Source organism: Monodelphis domestica, chromosome 2 (genome assembly GCF_027887165.1).
Source record: "Monodelphis domestica isolate mMonDom1 chromosome 2, mMonDom1.pri, whole genome shotgun sequence".
NCBI lineage: Eukaryota > Metazoa > Chordata > Mammalia > Didelphimorphia > Didelphidae > Monodelphis > Monodelphis domestica.
Window position 1 is genome coordinate 338,690,550 of NC_077228.1, and position 17,999 is coordinate 338,708,548.

Genomic DNA, 17,999 nt, shown 5'->3' on the forward strand with positions numbered 1-17,999 from the left:
TGCAATACTAGAGACCTCAGAGAGTTCCCCGCTTTGGATTGTGTAAGATTTAGATTAATGTCTAATAATTCATGTATTCTATTTTATAAAGTTTATTATCTAACAAAATAGAACCACGTGATTACGTTTTCTAATTGCTCATAAAGCCTGAACCCACAGGTAGATGCCACCCCAGGAAGAGAAGAGAATGAGAGGTGGAACTAGCCAGAATGTATAAGCTGCCTATGTGAGCACGTAATGACAGGAGAGTGGGGTGCTGGGAATTGCAGTTTTTAGGGTAACAGATTCTAATTACACAGTTGGATCAAGTTCTCTTGGATGAGCTCCTAAAGGGAGAGCTCCTTCACTGTGTATTTTCCAGCATATATTCTCCTATGTATACCTTCTCTGATTGCTAATCTACTATGATTTGGACAAATGTGTTTCGTTGCTATTTGCTATGCTGTCATCATGGAACTGGTACCTGGTGAGAAGGAGTCAAGTCCTAGAATCCCAACAATGACAAAGTAATCAGAAGTTAAACTGAACCTGATCATATTCCCCAGAATAATAATATTGAAGGGAGCTTAAAGGTCTTATTCTAGTCCAGTCTCCCAGTCTTTCTCAGGAGAATAGATTGGACTTCATCTCCAATTTCATGCTCGTCTTCTGGCAAATGTCCCTTGGACAAAGGTGAGGGAAGAAGCTAGAGATATCTTTTCTGTCACCCTTAGAGCCATCTAACTATGGGCCTTGCTACATATGGGGTCCATCTTTGTTACATGTAACCAATGGCTTTCTATAATCTCTACCTAGTTGGATCACTGGTATCTCAAACTGAGCACTTCCAAAATTCCTCTTCAAACTTTACGGTTTCTGCAGAGTAAAGCAACATCTTTCTAACTACCCAGGTTTGTAATTTTGGAATTATTCTTGAATTTTCCTCTCTTGAACACCCCCATGTCCAGTCACTTGCTAGGTCTTGTTGATTCTATCATTATGCCTTGTATCATCTTTCTTTCTATGAAAATATATTTTTTGGCTTATTTATATATACTACCTTTATTCAGGTTTCATCATCTCTCACCTGAACTATTGCAGTAGTTTCTTAATTGATCTACCTGCTTCTGGTCTTTCCTTCCTAATTCATCTTCTATTTAATTGCCAAATTAATATTCCTAGAACACAATGTAATGCCTACTAACAAAAATCTTCGGTAGCTCATTATTTCCTCTGTGATAAAACATCAGCTCTTTACCCTGGCATTTAAAGCTATCCACATTTTGGATTCCATCTCCATTCTAGACTGACTTATTCTCCTTTACACAATCTATATTCTAGTCAAATTGAACTACCAGCTCTTCCCCAAACTCAATTCCAGTATTTACAGTTAAATTTGCAATAGGCTTCCTCTATTGCTAATAGAGCCTGCCTCTATTAGCTATACTGCTAATAGTACTGCCTAATAAAACTGCCTAATAAAACAAATGAAACATGAATTCTGTTTGCATTTTCTTTGTTCAAGGTGTTTATTGCATCTCAGAGGGCATACATACATGCACTGGGTTTTTAAACCAAAATACAAAGAAAAGCCATTTTGAAATTAGCTTTATGTTATTCTTCCCCCATTACAGTGTATGTTATCCCCACAGTAAATTCAGATACAACCACTTTTAAATGGTACCATACATCGATTAAATAATTGAAAGACTTAGGTGAACATCTTTCCAACCCAATATGCTTTCACAAAGAGCTGCCAAGCCACTTGTAACACTGATCAACAGTGACCTCATTTATGCATCAAAATCTTCAGCCAAGCCGTCAGCACAAACAAGTATGAAAAAAAAAAGGAAAAACACAGTATGTACAGTAAAAGAGCATATTCATTGAATTAGATTAAATCCTAATTATAAATGGTACAAAAAAAACAACTACTCAGAGCTCATTTTAGGAATGGAGAAACATTAGTCTGTGATACACACATATACACACAAAATTACTAAACAGATGTACATAAAAGTTAAAGTAAAAATAACAATCTTTGTAGTAATAGTCTCACTACCTACTTACCAAAGAGTGCCTCCACAATCACATTAAACCTCTTATGAGAGAGCACAATTATGGTTGTGTTTTTCAACTACATGAGGAGAAACTGACCGTTTATTCTTCAGTGCTTTTAAGCAAAACTGGATAAATAAGCCAATTTGGATGCAAAACTTGTCAAATATAATTAAAATATATATTTTAAAATATAACAGTGATAAATATGGTATTCTTTCTGATATGATTCTTCATTCTTGGTAAGATAGCTTCAAAGAGAAGTGTTTATTATGGAAGTTAACCTTTACAATCCTTTAAATAATATTATTTCTCAACATATACAGTGCCACAAAAATAAACATTTCTCACAACAATTGAAATTCCTGTGATTGGGAAAATGTACTCCACACCAAAAAAAGTCTTGTATATTTAAGAATGTTTTCCTTATTATCTGATATTATCACATATGCCTTGTAACAGATACAGAAGGAAACAGAACTTATGGAGAAAGTTTTAGGGTTTGTCCAAAAGTTATATACATCGAAAACCTTCAAAAAACACAGACACAGCGCTTCAAACAGCTCACCATACAACAGCTGCATAATCTGTCCCACAGAAGGTTCAGAAAAGCACTAAAGGCATCAGAAACATACATCCATTGTTGAAATTGTAAAACACACAAATAACCCCAATACACTAAAACGGAGAGTTGGGATAACAGCTAGAGTAGGACACGTTCCTAATGTTCACTTTCACAGCTGGGCTACACGTTTTGGAAGAGAAGCTATGAAGAAGCATTGGGTTTGGTACTGGTGGCTCACTTTGAAACTCTGAGCATCAAACTTAATTGTAGTCTCCAAACTCACTTTCCCCCCCTTATTCAGTCTCAAAAACTGCAGCTGTGGAGACAAAAAAATGCTCTAATTAGAAAGCAGGATGTAATATTTTCTTCCAAAGCACACTTCAAATCTGTTTAGGTTTCCTCAATGTCTCACATCCATTTAGCTAAACCAAAATCTGTTTAATCTTAGAGTATAAAGTCTGGAGAGTGACCTTTTTATTAAATCAAATAAAGCTAAAAATTCATTGATAATTTTTGTAAGATTCTAACTTGAATGCCTCCTCATCACCATGGCATAAAGGTGGCTCTGGGTTTGAGAAACTTATACTAATAAGACACAGGTTCTGTTTGAGGACCAATCTTGTTTAATGCAGAGAAACATCCCTAGAAGCCTGGTCACCTGGAAATGACATTTTTGGTTACACAAGTTGGAATAAAATCTTCCAAAGCCTGGAAGGGTTGTGACTATTTAGCTATTGTGAATCAGTGAATTGTGGATCTTTCATAGTGGCATAACTATATTATATAAGATGTTCCAAAAGTCAGAGTTCAGTTTTAAGCTTTACCAGTATTTTCAGTTATATCATATGGATTTTTACATTGCCTTAAAAGTAATGATTTGAAAGAAGAAATAGTTAAATACTATGGAGGAGATTACTGCAAACAAATCCACAAAAAAGCTCAATATTATATACCTTAAATTGTTTATAAGAAATCCTTGATGTTAAGATCCGCTAGTGGGTCCTTTGCTGGAGGTTTCTTGGGGCTCTGAGTGGCAGGTGTAGGGCTTGGAGAAAGCTAATGGAAGAAAAGCCATCCAAAGAAAGCAAACAGGGGATATACAAGCATTAGGTAGTACACAAACTACAAAGAACAAACATGCAAAAGATTAGATGCCTAAAATTTACAAAACAAAGCGAAACAAGAACAAAGAACCAAGATCTGCAATACTTTGTTCTACTTAGTCGAAATATCATATTTGATTTGATTAGAAAATGTAAAATTCCTATAACTTTAAACACTTGAATATCAGGTTTTGAACAAAAATACAATTTGGGGACTTTGGTCGATCAAGAATTTCATCATTGTAGAAATGATGTGAACAACTAGTCTAGTTTAGTAACATATACACACATTAAAAGGGCATAGTCAAAACCTATTTCTCTACATGAAAGCATTTTTATGTAAAGATATTAGTTTCACTTAGAAAGTTATTTAATTTTTTTATAGTAAGAATGAGTCTGAAAGGGGAAAAAAATGAAAGGAAATAGTTTGCAGAAAGTTATTACTCAGTGATAACTTATAAGTGTCCTTAGGATTTCATATTAACAAGTACTAATAAAAAAAAACAAGTTTATTCTCATTGGATGAATTTATTCAGATAAAATCTATCTCTAAAAATAATTTACTGCATCATTTGAACAGTTAATTTTTTTTAGCTTTTAAGACAAAAGAGGAAAAACTGATTATGAATAATAAAATAAACACCTCTTAATTCTATAGTTAACTATTCACATAGATTTGCAAGAAAAAATTGGACTCTGCTTTGGTTGGGCCACTTCCAAAGCCCTTTTTTTGATGTGCCTAGACAAGAGACAAGGACTCAGGAATTTAGCAGTTTTGTTTCCTTTTGCTATGAGAAATAAAAAACAATCTCTTTGTTTATAAAATACAAATGTGATGAACAACAATATTTGTGTAGTTTTATAACTTTTGTTATGAGGGACTACAGAGTAAGAGCGTCTTACGTGTTATATCAAGTAATTATGACTTCAGAGACCCAAGGAAGGTGGATTAGTTGAAAGGAAAGAAGACTGAACTGCAAAAATGTAGACCCAGCCACTGCTCAGAGGCATTACTGCGGTCAGGTTTCTCTCTCAGCGGACCAATTTTAAAGTAGAAATAATGTCATATGAACAGTAGTGCACAGCAGTGGGAAGAAGACTGATGTTAGAGTTAGTAAGACCTGAGTTTGAGTCCTGCCTCTGAGGTATTCTAGCCATTTAACTGGGAACAAGTCACAGCCTTAGTGCTCTGACCTTTTAAACAAAAAAATAAACCTCTTACCTTCTGTCTTAGAATTGATACTATCAGTTCCAAGGCAGAAGAGTGGTAAGGGCTAGGCAACGGGGGTTAAGTGACTTGCCCAGGGTCACCCCACTAGGAAGTGTCCACTGCTAATGTCCCTCTCTGACAACTTCTTAATGTTCCCAGGCAATCTTCTGAGGTTCCACAGAAGAGCAGCTAATCTATTTTGTAGGAGGGAGTTTCTAAAGTAGGAGCCCCACGCTGAGGAAATCATTGGTTTAGAACAAGCCTGCCCCTTCTCCTAAGCAAAAAGACTTCACACGAATGAGAGAAGCATGTTTAGAACTCCTCAGATGGCAAGCGCTATCCAAGTTCTAGGTATCATTTCATGATGAACTGTACTGGAAAAGGACCCGAAAGCCCTGCCAGCGACGCAGAGTCGCCGCCCGGAGCAGCGCCCTCAGACTGACCACCTGCTCTCATCCCAACAAGCGCAGGCGGCGGGGCTGCCGGGAGGGCGCAGGACGAGCCCTCTGGTCTGCCTCAGCACTGACCGGCTGGTGCGACTACGGGCAAGTCCTTAGCTTCTCCGATCTTTGATTTTCTCATCGGCAAAAAGGGTTGATACGGCAGCACTGATGCCACAGAGGGTGACATCCAAAGAAGAAAATGTAAATATAAAGCTCTAATTCTTCAAAGTATTATCTGCCAGCAACTACTATCATTCTCTACCAGTCTCAAATTCTGGATCCTTTTAGGATATGGGAAAAATAGTTCTTGGGCAGTAATACAAAGTTTTCCATCAATGGGGGTAAACCATAATAGAGGTTTGGTATATAATCATATTATCAGAAGTATCAAACCAGTCTAATTTTTGGGGTTAAATTTGATGGTTGATAAGGAGGTCTTGTACTTTTTCTTGATTGCTTAGTGCTCTGTGCCACCTCTTAGAAGCCCTCGGGCCATGCCCATCCCCGTCTCTCTTCCTGAAGCACACCACTTTGACTTCCCTGTAACAGATAAAGTTGGTCATCTCCCTCCTCTCCACTCTCGCGGCGTCCTTCCGGGTGCTGTCTGAGGGAAGCGGGGGCCCAGACAAATAGCTCTCTTTTTCTCCACCAGTTCTTCTTGTCTCTTCCTGTTGACTATTCCTTCTCTCTTCCATTCTGAATCTTTTTCTACTCATTGACTTCTTGTTGCCTGTAGACATTCCCAGGTCTTCTACCCTTTCATCTCCTAAAGCTATCATGTAAGTGCATCTCCTCTCCATCTCACTGCCGAACTCCTGGAAAAAGTCATTTACCGCCTCCACTTTCTCATCCCCACTCAGTTCTTGCCTCTTAGCAATGTGGACTCTCACTCAACCAACCTACTGAAATTGTTCTCTCCAAGGTTGGCAGGGAGCTCGCCTGCTAAACGCAGCGGCTTTTCCTCGTCACTCTTCCTTTTCCCGCCCTCTCTGGAACGTCCCATCCTGCGTCTGCGCCCACGGCTGCCCTCCCCTGGCCTCTGTGACTCGGCTCCGTCCACGTGCTCCTCCTGTCTGTCTCCTTTACTGACCCCCAACTGTGGATGAAATGGCTGCCCCACCCACCTCGAAGGCTTGTTCTTGGCCTACAGTTTTCTGACCAGTAATTCCCTTTCGGTTTAACACCAGCCCCGGGTTCAAACATCTTCCCTGAGCCCCAGCTTAACTCCCAACGGCCTGCGTACATCTTCATCGGCACGCGCCACTGACATCCCAAGTTCAACGTGCCCCAAACAGAATGGATTCTTTCTCCCTAAACCCATCTCCTCTTTAAGCGTCTCTTTGTTTTGAGGACTCCACCAGTTCCGTCACTCACAACGCTGGAGCCGTCGTGGGCTTTTCACTTTCTCCCACACCAGCACACGAATGAGTTGCCAAATCTTGGCAGCGTCACCTCCAAAGTACCGCACTGCGATCTGTGTGTCACCGTTTCTGCAGTTATAAAATGGGGACAATAACGGCCCCTCCCTCTCAGGGTTGTTGTGAGGACCCAATGAGATATCTGTAAAGCACTTAGCAGTCTCCGGTGCCTCCCAGGTGCTTTCTCTGGGCCACTTATTATCGGCTCTTCAAATACATACGCACATACACGAATACGTGAACATACACGTGTATAGTATTCCTCCGTTAAACGATTACCTTCTCAAGAGAAGGGACTTTTTTTGTCTTTATAGCTCCAAAATCTGGCAAACAAATTGCACATTGCATTGTGTTCAGAAGGGCTGGACTTAATCATATTGGGATTACTTAATTCATGTAGCTGCGTTGGATAGAGCATGACACTACCAAGGCTATTTTCTCGATGTCACGGCAACTAACATTCTCCCACAGAATCTTATGTGACCCTGTCATTAGACACCACACAAACGTACCTGGGCACCAGGTACAGAGGCCGCTCCAAATGGGGGCCTCATCATAGGCTGTGCAAACATCACCGGCTGCTGCGGCATCATGGGCACACCCGTTCCAGCAGGGGGCTGAAATAGTATTTAAAAGTTCAGAACAGGAAAACGGCTCTCTCCTAGAGAGAAATTTAATGAGGGCTCTCTTACCATTCCAAATCCTGTTCCTGGCTGTCCAACAGGTGGTGCCCCAGCAACAGGAGGAACTGAACTAGCAGAAGGTACGGCTCCTGGCTAAAACACACATAACACGTGAACACTTTTAAAGCTCACCCGGCAGGATTGCAAAATGACTCGCAAAATGACTTGTATTTTATCTCCCAGATTTCATACATAAATGTCAGACCTCACTGCAAGACAGGTTACTATTGGTTCAATGGTAAACAGCAGTATCAGCAGATGACGTGGAGCCTCTAGCCACCAGCCTTTCCTCCCCTCTCCTTACACTGACCACTTCCTGCCTGAGATGAAGTTGGCTGTACAGCAGCTCATTTATTCTCACCCTGTTCAACGTGTACCCTTTACTCCTGCTGTAAATACTCAGAAACTTTCTAAAGAGTGCCTCCCTTTCCTGGATTACTGCACGCTTAGATGGGTGCTGGGCTTGATGCTGAATGACTAAGGCTTTCCCTTGTATCTTCAATGCAACTTTATCTGTATCTCTATCTATTAAGGCTACCTTTCTGCCTACATCATCCCTTTCATGTCTCTGAACTATGAATGAAGACCTACTTACTGTACTTGGACACAATCTAATTCCCATTCTGAAATAACATTTAAGGAATATCATTTGCATAAAAGAAAACAAAAATTTCTCACAAAATAGGATACTAGGAAAGTAAGAATAGTTAGGAAATTAGGTGCCAAAACCTGGGACCAGTCTGTAGTGACTTGGTCAGGCTGGGCTGCCCCCAGTTCCTCAGACCCGGTTTGACCTTGAGACTTTCTGAGGCGATCTCTCTCCTTCTCAGCTAAACTCTGTCTGTCTGTCTATCTGTCTCCCTCCCCACTTAGCTCTCTGATCCCATCCTCCTACTTGGTCTCCAGCCTCCACCAATCATTACTCAACACTGGACATTTGCAAGTGAGTCTGACTCCTATCTCGTTCTCCCCTCATCTCAGTGACTCTGTCCTATGGCTTCGGCCCCTGAAAATCTGAATGTTCAGTTAGAGCCACTCTGGTCTCTGACTACCCCTCCCCAGAGATGCCTGGGAGAAGGAGGGTCACTCTCCAGGGGGATGGATTCTTGAATTCACCCTTCCCCACTCCCCATTTGTCTCTTAAACTTCTTTTCTTCCATGGCCTGCCCACTCTGGGGGTGCCCTCCTCCTCTGCCACCTACTAGTTTGGCAGATGGTCAGAAATTCCCTTTCTATGGTAACCCTTTTTCTGCACATTTTCCTTTAGCCATAATTTTTGGTCTGTGTGAACAATCACTAGCTCTACACAACAAAAGGTGCTATTTGAGGTAAAAGCTTTTGGGACTGTTGTGTTTTGAATTCAGGTATCGTTGTCTCATGGACCATTGATCAGTATTTTGGTAGTCCACTATTCAAGAGAAAAGCCACAAGGTACTCAGATGTTTTAAAAATTGGGGGGAAAGTTAGCATAAACTGAGATGGGATCCCTTCTAGTTGTGAATCACACCTGATTATTCCCAAGTCCAGCTGTGAAGTGTGATTTTACTGCATGATTCTGACTCTTGCTTAAAATTAAACAGTGTTAAAATTTTGTCTTTGCTTTTTCCTTTTATAGCAAATATCCATAATCCATATCCCAAACAATCAAGTATTTGAAATACTAATCAGAATTCAATCTTTTCCTTTCTTCTGATCTTTTATATCCTGAGAAATAATGCTCTTCCTGCCCTCCCTCCCACTTTACCTCTCCTTGTCCCCCAGCATCTTTTAGTTCCACCCCTCCCTGCCCCTTTATTAAAACAAGGTGACTTTTCCTTTATAACCCTACTCAATAAAACCTTCTTTTCTAATACCCCTGCTCCTCTTCAATAATGTTCTCCTACTGAAGCCTTTTCAGACACCAATGCAGATTGAGGGAAGACAGGACCGTGAGAATCCCTGTTGAGCAAGAACATCGTCCATATTCCCTTAGACTCATGGCCACCTCCCCAAAACTCCACCCCTCCTCATCTTCCACCCCTGTTTTTTCTTTTTATATAAAGAAAAAGACAGGAATGACAGACCATTGGACCAAAACCAAGCTTCCCCCAATCCCTACTGAAACTAATAGGCTCCTCCCTGCAACACCTGGCAGAATACCAGGATTTTGTTCCCCCGCTTGTCCTGCATAACTGAGCAACAGCCAGGGAACCCACCCTCCCCAATGCTCAAGGCTGGGACTCCCCATCCACTCAGGGACATCCAATGAACTTAATCCAAGTAGCTCACCTTGACCAGAGGCAACTAATAGAGGCAACACAAGTTACCTCATCCCTGAAAACCCCCTCTTCCTCCAACCCTGTAAGAAATTATATCCTTCCCCACTTGGGCGGAGATTCAGCAACCATCTTTACTGGTGTTGAGCTCCCCCTTGCTGCTCCTCTCCTCCATTCCCCAACTCTTCCTCCATGAAAGCTTGGCTAAATCATCCTACTTTGGTGTCATTACTCTCTGGAGTCGAACCCTCATCAGTCAGACTGACAGATTCGGCAGCCATCTTTACTACTTGGCAGGCTGGCACTTCTCCTAACCTCATTTTATGGGGATAATAATAGGATCTATTTTAAAAGGCTGCCATGAGGCTCTAATAAGCCAATCAATGTAGAGTTCTTTAGAAACCCTAAGGTTTTAGATAACTGTTGCTTATTATTATTGTGGTGATGAATGTACTAAGCCATGGAGTAGCAGAACCAAAAAAGAAAAATCCAGATCCTTCTCTCCAAGTAGAGCCCTGTGCTCACCACACCAGGCTGACTTTCAGTATGGCTATTGCCCACCAACCCCAGCAGTGTCTTCTTTTGGCTTTACCCAAAGACAGAACCTTGGAGAATACAAGAGGTTAATTGGTGATGCAATAACATTTTTGGGTTTTATGGACCTCCCCTAGTTTTCTTTAAATAGACCTCTTTGGGTTTTTGATTCTCAAGAGGGATAGAGAAAGGTCTAAGAAGGTTTGTTTCTTTGTTCCTTTTCAGCATGATGAAGACCATATATCTCTATTTTTACTAACTACCTAGTTGATTTGATTGACTAGGCAGGCATTTTTTCCTATGAAAACACATGAAAAATGAAGCACTTGGTAGAAGAGACCAACTTCACCAAACAGTGTGGGATTTAGTGGTTAACTGCTCTGGAACTGAAATTTCATAAAATAATTCTCAAACCATCACTTTTTCTACACAAAAAATATTCTTAGTCATATAGAAAAAATAACAAGTAAATCAAATTTGTACTACTTATAATATTATGCTATCACAAAGTGACACCAGTAATATATTAAATCTTGCAGAAAAGGTGTTATATTATTAGGTTTAGTAAAAAATTTGGTGAACAGAATTAGTAGAACTTTAAAATGAAGATTCACTCACACAACAGAAAATTGCCCAAATTTTTTGGTTAAAAAATTTTAATTATGATTAAGATAGACAAGTAAAAAAATTATATAATTATAGTTATACTGAGTAAGATATTAGATGAAGATCACCAAAATGATAAATCCTACTAAAATACTTTTGGAAAATTTTGTCAGTATATGAATATTTTAATGTTTTCTATATAAAATACTATCTTTAAGATAAAATCCTATGCTCACGTTATTTCTTTTTGTTAAATAACATATTTAATATAAGTAAGATGCTAGTTAATTAAATATCCTGCTTGCATTTCTTCATATTTCAAAGTTGAAATGTGGTAGAACATCGACATGAAAGAATTTAAGGAGAAATAAATGACCCATATTTTTGAAATATTCCACTATGATTTGGATTAGAACATACAGTACTACATACCAAGGGGCCACTTGGTGGCACACCAGTTGACCATGTTGCTGGTGCTACTTTCGGTTGCCAGTTAGCTCCTCCTGTCAGTTTCCTTTCTCCAGCATTCCACTGAAGATCTCCTCTAAAATATCATGTAGAAATAGAATAAGCTAGTCAGAAAATAATTATGACTGAAATTTTAAATACATTAAAATTTTGAGCTAGGGAGATCCTGCTTAAGTGCCTATTATAATATATAAGATAATAGAATTTGAAAAATGTGTTTATTATAGGATCTTTACTTCCTATTTCCAAATTTTCCAATTTGTCAGGAAATTAAAGTACATGTTCATATTGCTCACTGGTTATAAACATGACAAAACAACTATAAGAAATACTGTATATGCTCAGTGATTGGCACTCAAAATTAATAGTCCAAAATGAAACAATTTTAAACTAATGATACCTTTACTCAATGCCTCCTGAATATGAAATCAGATATTTTAAAATAATTCTAAATATGTTTTAGTGATAATTGAAGACAAATATTTTATTCCCACAAAGTACACAATTTTGGGGAGAATAGTTAATATTTTTCTAATTATATGTTTAAAAGGACTAATTTTACAATGAATAAATTTAACATGTATCCCAATAAAAATGGATTTCTTCACATTATCACTTAATGTGTAGAAAGTAGAACTTTACTTTTGGTTCTTCATAATAGTTTATTTCATAGCATATAACTGAATTAATTGATTAAGATTATTCTAAGAAAAATGATTTTACACTGCCCCTCACCTTATTTTGTACCAAACTAAAAAGTATGTTTCACAGTACTTACTTTTTTGATGTGGTACCAGAAATCCCAAGATCTGAAATTACATAAGAGAATAGAATATTTAAGTCTGTTTTAAAATTTCTAAATGGGATGATTTTACAATGTATCAAACATAGCCCTACAACCCAATTCCTTTGCTCTAAGGAAAAATTGCTTTCAAATCAACCAAAGAACTGCATTACCAAGCATATGCACTAATTTATTTATTTAGTTCACTCTTATTTTAATTTTTCCTCATTTACATGCAAAAAGTTTCCAACATTTTTCAAAGAATATTGAGTCTCAAATTCTCTCCTTTCTTCCCCACAACCCTCTCTACCCATGGTGAAATGTTAAGCAACCTCATACAGATTTTGCATGTACAATCATGTAAAATATTTTCCCTCTTTAATCCTTTTATGGAAGGAAACTCAAATAGAAAAAAATATTAAGTAAGTGAAAAAAGTTTTTGCTTTGGTCTGAAGTCCTACTCAGTTCTTTTTCTTTGAAAGTAGATGGCATTTTTTTTTTATTATGACTTGGGATAGTTTTGGATCATTGTGTTGCTGTGAATAGCTGTATTCACAGTTGTTCATTCCTGTCACTGTATGATGTTTTCCTGGTTCTGTTTATTTCATTCTGCTTCAGGTTATGTTGTCTTTCTAGGTTTTTCTTAACTTTTCCTCCTGCTTGTCATTTCTTATAGCACAATAGTGTTCCATTACAATCATATATTATAACTTACTCAGCCATTCTCCAATTGATGGGTATCCCCTTACTTTCCAAATCTTTGCCCCCTTAAAATGATGCTTTAAATATTTTTTTACATATAAGTTCTTTCCCATTTAAAAAAAAATCTCTTTGGAATACAAGCCTAGTAGTAATGGTATTGCTAGGTCAAAGAGTATGTACTATTTTATAGACCTTTGGGCATAGGCCCAAATTGTTCTCTTGAATGACTGAATGAGTTCACAAGTGCCCCAACAATGCATTCATGTTCCATATTTCTCATTTCCCTTTTCTATCATAATAGCCAGTCTAGTAATAGAGGTCAGGTGGTCACTCGGAGTTGTTTTATTTTACAGTTCTCTAGTTAATAGTGAGTTAGGGCATTTTTGCATGACTGTAGAGAGCTTGAATTACTTTGTTTGAGAACTGTCTGTTCATATCCTTTGACCACTTATCAAGTAGGGAATGACTTCAATTCTTATATATTCAACTCATTTCTCTACATTTTTGAGAAATGAGGCCTTTATTAGAGGCTTATAAAAATTTTTGCAACATTACGATTACTGTGTATTGCTTTCTATCCTGTTTATGTCATGTTTAGTTTCTGACTCCTACTTCCCCCAATTCGCCCTCCTTTTTATCAGTTCTACCTCTTTCTCTTATCCCCTTCCTCTCCTATTTGCCTTTAGGGTAAGAGAGATTTCCATACCCAAATGAGTGTGTATGTTCTTCCTTCATTGAGCCAGTTTCTATGAGAGCTCTCCTTCTTACCTCCCCATTTTCCCCTCCACTGTGAATACTCTTTCATGCCTATTTCATCCGAAATAATTTCCCCATTCTATTTTTCCCTTCCCCTCCTCCCAATGTACTCTTCTTTCTCATGCTTTAATTTATTTTTAATATCATCCCATCATATTCAACTCATATCCTCATCCTTTGTCTATGTATACTCCTCCTAACTGCCCAAATAATAACAAAGTTCTTTGGCATAACAAGAATCATCTCCCCATTTACATTGTTTAGCCTTATTATGTCTTCTGATTTCTCTTTCCTGTTTACCCTTTTATGTTTCTCTTGAGTCTTGTTATATGAGAGTCAAATTTTCCATTCAACTCTGGTCTTTTCATCAGGAATGTTTGAAAGTCCTCTATTTCCTTAAGCGCCTATTCCCCCCCAACCCTTAAGGATTAGGCTCAATTTTTCTGGGTAAGTGATTCCTCATTGAACTGCTAGCTCCTTTGTCCTCTGGAATATCATATTCTAGGCCCTCCAATCTTTTAATGTAGAAGCTGATAAATCTTGTGTTATCCTGACTGTAGCTCCATAATATTCAAATTGTTTCTTTTTGTCTGTTTGAAATATTTTCTCCTTGTCCTGGGAGTTTGGGAATTTGGCTACATAATTCATAATACATAATATTCCTGGGAATTATCCTTTTGGGATCTCTTTCAGGAGATGATCAGTGGTTTCTTTCCGTTTCTATTTTGTCTGCTGGTTCTAGAATATCAGGGAAGTTTCCCTTGATGATTTCTTGAAAGGCAATGCTAAGTTCTTTTTTTATTATGACTTTCAGTTTAGTATAGAAATTCTTATATTATTTCTTCTGAATTTATTTTCCAAGTCATCTGTTTTCCCATGAGGTATTTCACATTTTCTTCTATTTTTACATTCTTTTAACTTTGATTGTTTCTTGATATCCCAGAGAGTCATTAGCTTCCACTTGCCCAAATCTAATTTTTAAGACATGATTTTCTTGAGTGAGCTTTTGTGCTTCCTTTTCTATTTGGCCCATTGTACTTTGTAAAAGTTTCTTTTAGTGAATTTTAGTACCTCTTTTTCGAAAAGGTCAATTCTGTCTTACAAGAAGTTTTTCTCTTCAGTATATTTTTGTTTATATTTTTCCATTTGGCCCATTCTGCTTTTTTTTTAATGCTTTTTGGAAAGTAATGAATCTATGGTTATTGTAATCACAGATATAGATTAATGGTGGTAAAATTTGGGCTATGACAAGCTTCTCCCCAATCCCTCCATCAAAACATAGCATTTGTTTACTATGTCCCAAGCATTATGCTAAGTGTTGAAAATAAAAGGAAAGGTAAAATAGTCCTTGCCCTCAAGAAGCTCACATCTAATGCAAGAAACAAAATCTAAACAACTAGATTAATACAGAATATATATTTTATGTATGTATACACATACATACATACATATACATGGGCATTATGTGTAGAGTGCCAGGGTTCCAACATTGAGAGAAAAAATAGAGAGAGATAGAAAGAGAGATTTAGAGATAACAAAGCATGGGCCAGATGGGAAGATGCATGGGCTCTAAGATATGAGGGCTCTAAAAGTCTGAAAATGAACTGAAATTTGAATAGGAATTAGACCAAAGTCAGAGGCAGGTGACTCAGGAAAAAAAGACCCAAAGAGGGGCATGATCCAATAAGAATAAAAGCAAGAAGGTACAGCTGGGTGGCAGTGGATGGAGAGCCAGTCCTAGAGCTGGGTTCAAATCTGGCTCTGACACTTCCTCTCTGTGTGACCCTGGACAAATCACTTACCTCCATATGTTTTAGAGTTGTTACTAAAACAGAAGGTATAAGAATTAAAAAAAAAGATTAAAAGGAGGAGAACTAAAGTTTAGAGAGAGTTGAAGTTTTTGAAAAATGCCAAAGCCAGCAGAAATAGTGGGGAGGGGGTTGTTGTTTTTTAAACTTTGTTGGGGGACAAGAACAATAAGAGAAGAATAGGTTCAATGCTTGGTTAAGAAGCAGCTGAAACCTACAATGAATCAGTAAGGAAAAACCTTCCTGCCCTAAATAAGTTCAAGTTACCTGGCACAGATCAATTACTCCTCATATACTAACTTAGTCTGCAGAAATGACCATGGAATCAATTTGTGATCTTTTTAGAATCACAGAGAATGAGAGAAACTACAGAAGATTGTAGATGAGTAAATGATCCCATTTTCACAAAGGAGAAGGTAGATTTTTGGTCAACTATTGGTTGGTAGTCCAATATCTATTTATGGAAAGATTCAAGAATGAATTATTTTTTTAAATTTTAAACATTATTTTATTTGGTCATTTCCAAACATTATTCACTGGAAACAAAGATAATTTTCTTTTCCTCCCCACCGCCCCTCCTATCACCTTTCCCTCTCCCATAGCCGACACACGATTCCACTGGTTATCACATGTGTTCTTGACTCGAACCCATTTCCCTGTTGTTGGTATTTGCATTAGGGTGCTCATTTAGAGTCTCTCCTCATTCATATCCCTTCAACCCCTGTAGTCAAGCAGTTGCTTTTCATCGCTGTTTTTACTCCCACAGTTTATCCTCTGTCAAGAATGAATTATTAAAGAAACTGTGAGGCAGTGGGTTAACAAGCCTGGAGCTGGGAGATCCTGGGTTCAAATCTGACTCAAATATTTTCTAGCTGTGTGACCCTGGAAAAATAATTTAATACTTGCTTGCTGCTGTTCTTCTGTCTTAGAATTAATACTAATATAGAAGGTAAAGGTTTATTTTTTTAAAAAATCACATGAGCATTTAGAAAGGAAATAATCATCACTAGAGCCAGTATTGGTAGTAGTTCTTCTTTTCTTTTTGCTGCACTTCTGTCTTAGACTTAATACTAAGACAGGTAAGGTTTTGAAAAAGAAAAGAAACTGTGTGTGAGCATTTATAAAGGAAACAGTCATCACTAGAACCAGTATAGGAGGTGGGTTTTTCCCCCCAAACCCTTACCTTCTTTCTAGTATCCTTTCTAAGGCAGAAGAGTATAAGGGCTAGGAAAATGGGGTTAAGTGACTTGCTCAGGGTCATCTAGCTGGGAAATATCTGTGGCCAGATTAGAACTTAGGTCCTCCTGACTCTAGGCCTGGCACTTTGTGCTAATTAGCTGCCACCAGATTTGTTAAAATTCACTGAAAACTACTACTTCTCCTTTTTGGGAAGTTTAAACAATTCAAGGAAATGCCACAGAGTGATTTATTTTTAGCAAGGCATTAGGCAAAGTCCCATGACAGCCCAGTGAACAAAACAAGATATACGGGCTAGAATATGATAGTACAGTCAGTAGAATCAGATGTAGATGAATGAAGAGACCCAATGAGTATTGATCTTTGTTGAATTAGAGGAATTAAGAGTTCAGTTTTTGGACTTGAATTGTTAAAAATTTTAACAATGACTTTGGTAAAGTCATAAATGATGCCGATCAAACTTGGGGAAAATGGGGAGCTGTGAAGGTGGACAATACATTGGGTATCAGCTCGATAAAGTCTGATAGCCAGGAAGAAGTGATCTATTAAGATGAAAATTTTATAGGGATAGCATGAAGTCCTACACTTATTGGCACAATTATAGAATTGGTAAGATACAATTAGGTAGCAGCTAGAATAGCTGGAGAAGTATAGTTCTTTTGTGCTCTACACCTGTCAGAGTAAATCTGGGATATGTGTTCCAGTTTAGGGCATACATTTTAGGAAGAACAAAGGCAAGAAAGAAAGGTATTTTCTTTCTGGCTAAAGGAAATCATGTTGAATGGTGAGATTACTAAAAACCATGCTAGCATCAGATTCTTCAGCAGTACAATGAGACTAACAATGGCTCTGGGTGGGGGTTGGTTTGAGGAGCATGAATCCTTCCCTCTTCTTCCCCCCATGCAAAGCCACACAGAGGAGGCCAGCTCAGCCCAGGTCATCTAGTGCCAATCACTCCACCATTATTCCTCAGAAGGGGCTCCTGAAGGGAACAGTCAGCTCTGAGAGGGGTCATTCCACATGCTTCTTAGTTCTCTAACACAACACTCTTATGGGACTCTGTGGCTGTATTAGGCAGCAGATCCACACCTTAGGAGACAGATCCCAGGGAGGTTTTGGCACTGCAGTGTTAATTTCTTCCTCCATTCCTGGTTATAAATGATTTAGCTCCAAGCTATTTCCTTCCAAAGGTTTTGGAGTCCAAGAAATTTCTCCTCTGCAAACAGGGTAGAGGGGCCTGAGGGATGAAGACTTTTACTGGAAACAATCTGGGGTTTTCTCAGAACCCAGATGAAAAAACCAATTTCAGGTAGGAAACAGCCTTCAGCTTTACCAACTGATTGGTAATTAGCAAATTCAACATGATTGAATGAATCATTAACACTTTACTGTTACCACCCATAGTATTTCCCTTCACTACCTTATACATC

General features: G+C 38.2%; 1 protein-coding gene and 1 long non-coding RNA gene across 19 annotated transcripts in view; one reads left to right on the forward strand and one right to left on the reverse strand.

Annotated features, from left to right (window-relative positions):
- Positions 1–1,489: 1,489 nt before the first annotated feature.
- Positions 1,490–17,999, reverse strand: part of SNAP91 (synaptosome associated protein 91) — a 183,865-nt gene continuing 167,355 nt past the window's right edge. For 14 of the 16 annotated variants that reach the window (XM_056818557.1, XM_056818555.1, XM_056818547.1 and 11 more), the window contains 6 exons: positions 12,101–12,131; positions 11,287–11,398; positions 7,469–7,552; positions 7,289–7,393; positions 3,556–3,658; positions 1,490–2,918 (listed from right to left, as the gene is read on the reverse strand). In XM_056818557.1, the coding sequence (XP_056674535.1) occupies positions 3,566–3,658; positions 7,289–7,393; positions 7,469–7,552; positions 11,287–11,398; positions 12,101–12,131 (425 nt within the window). In that variant the 3' untranslated portion in view covers positions 1,490–2,918; positions 3,556–3,565. The remainder of the gene's footprint in view (positions 2,919–3,555; positions 3,659–7,288; positions 7,394–7,468; positions 7,553–11,286; positions 11,399–12,100; positions 12,132–17,999) is intronic. The other 2 variants (XM_056818552.1, XM_056818550.1) reach the window with 1 other exon arrangement.
- Positions 7,388–17,999, forward strand: part of LOC103102813 (uncharacterized) — a 76,021-nt gene continuing 65,409 nt past the window's right edge. For all 3 annotated transcript variants that reach the window (XR_001628360.2, XR_001628361.2, XR_008916609.1), the window contains exon 1: positions 7,388–7,539. This is a non-coding gene — a long non-coding RNA (uncharacterized LOC103102813). The remainder of the gene's footprint in view (positions 7,540–17,999) is intronic.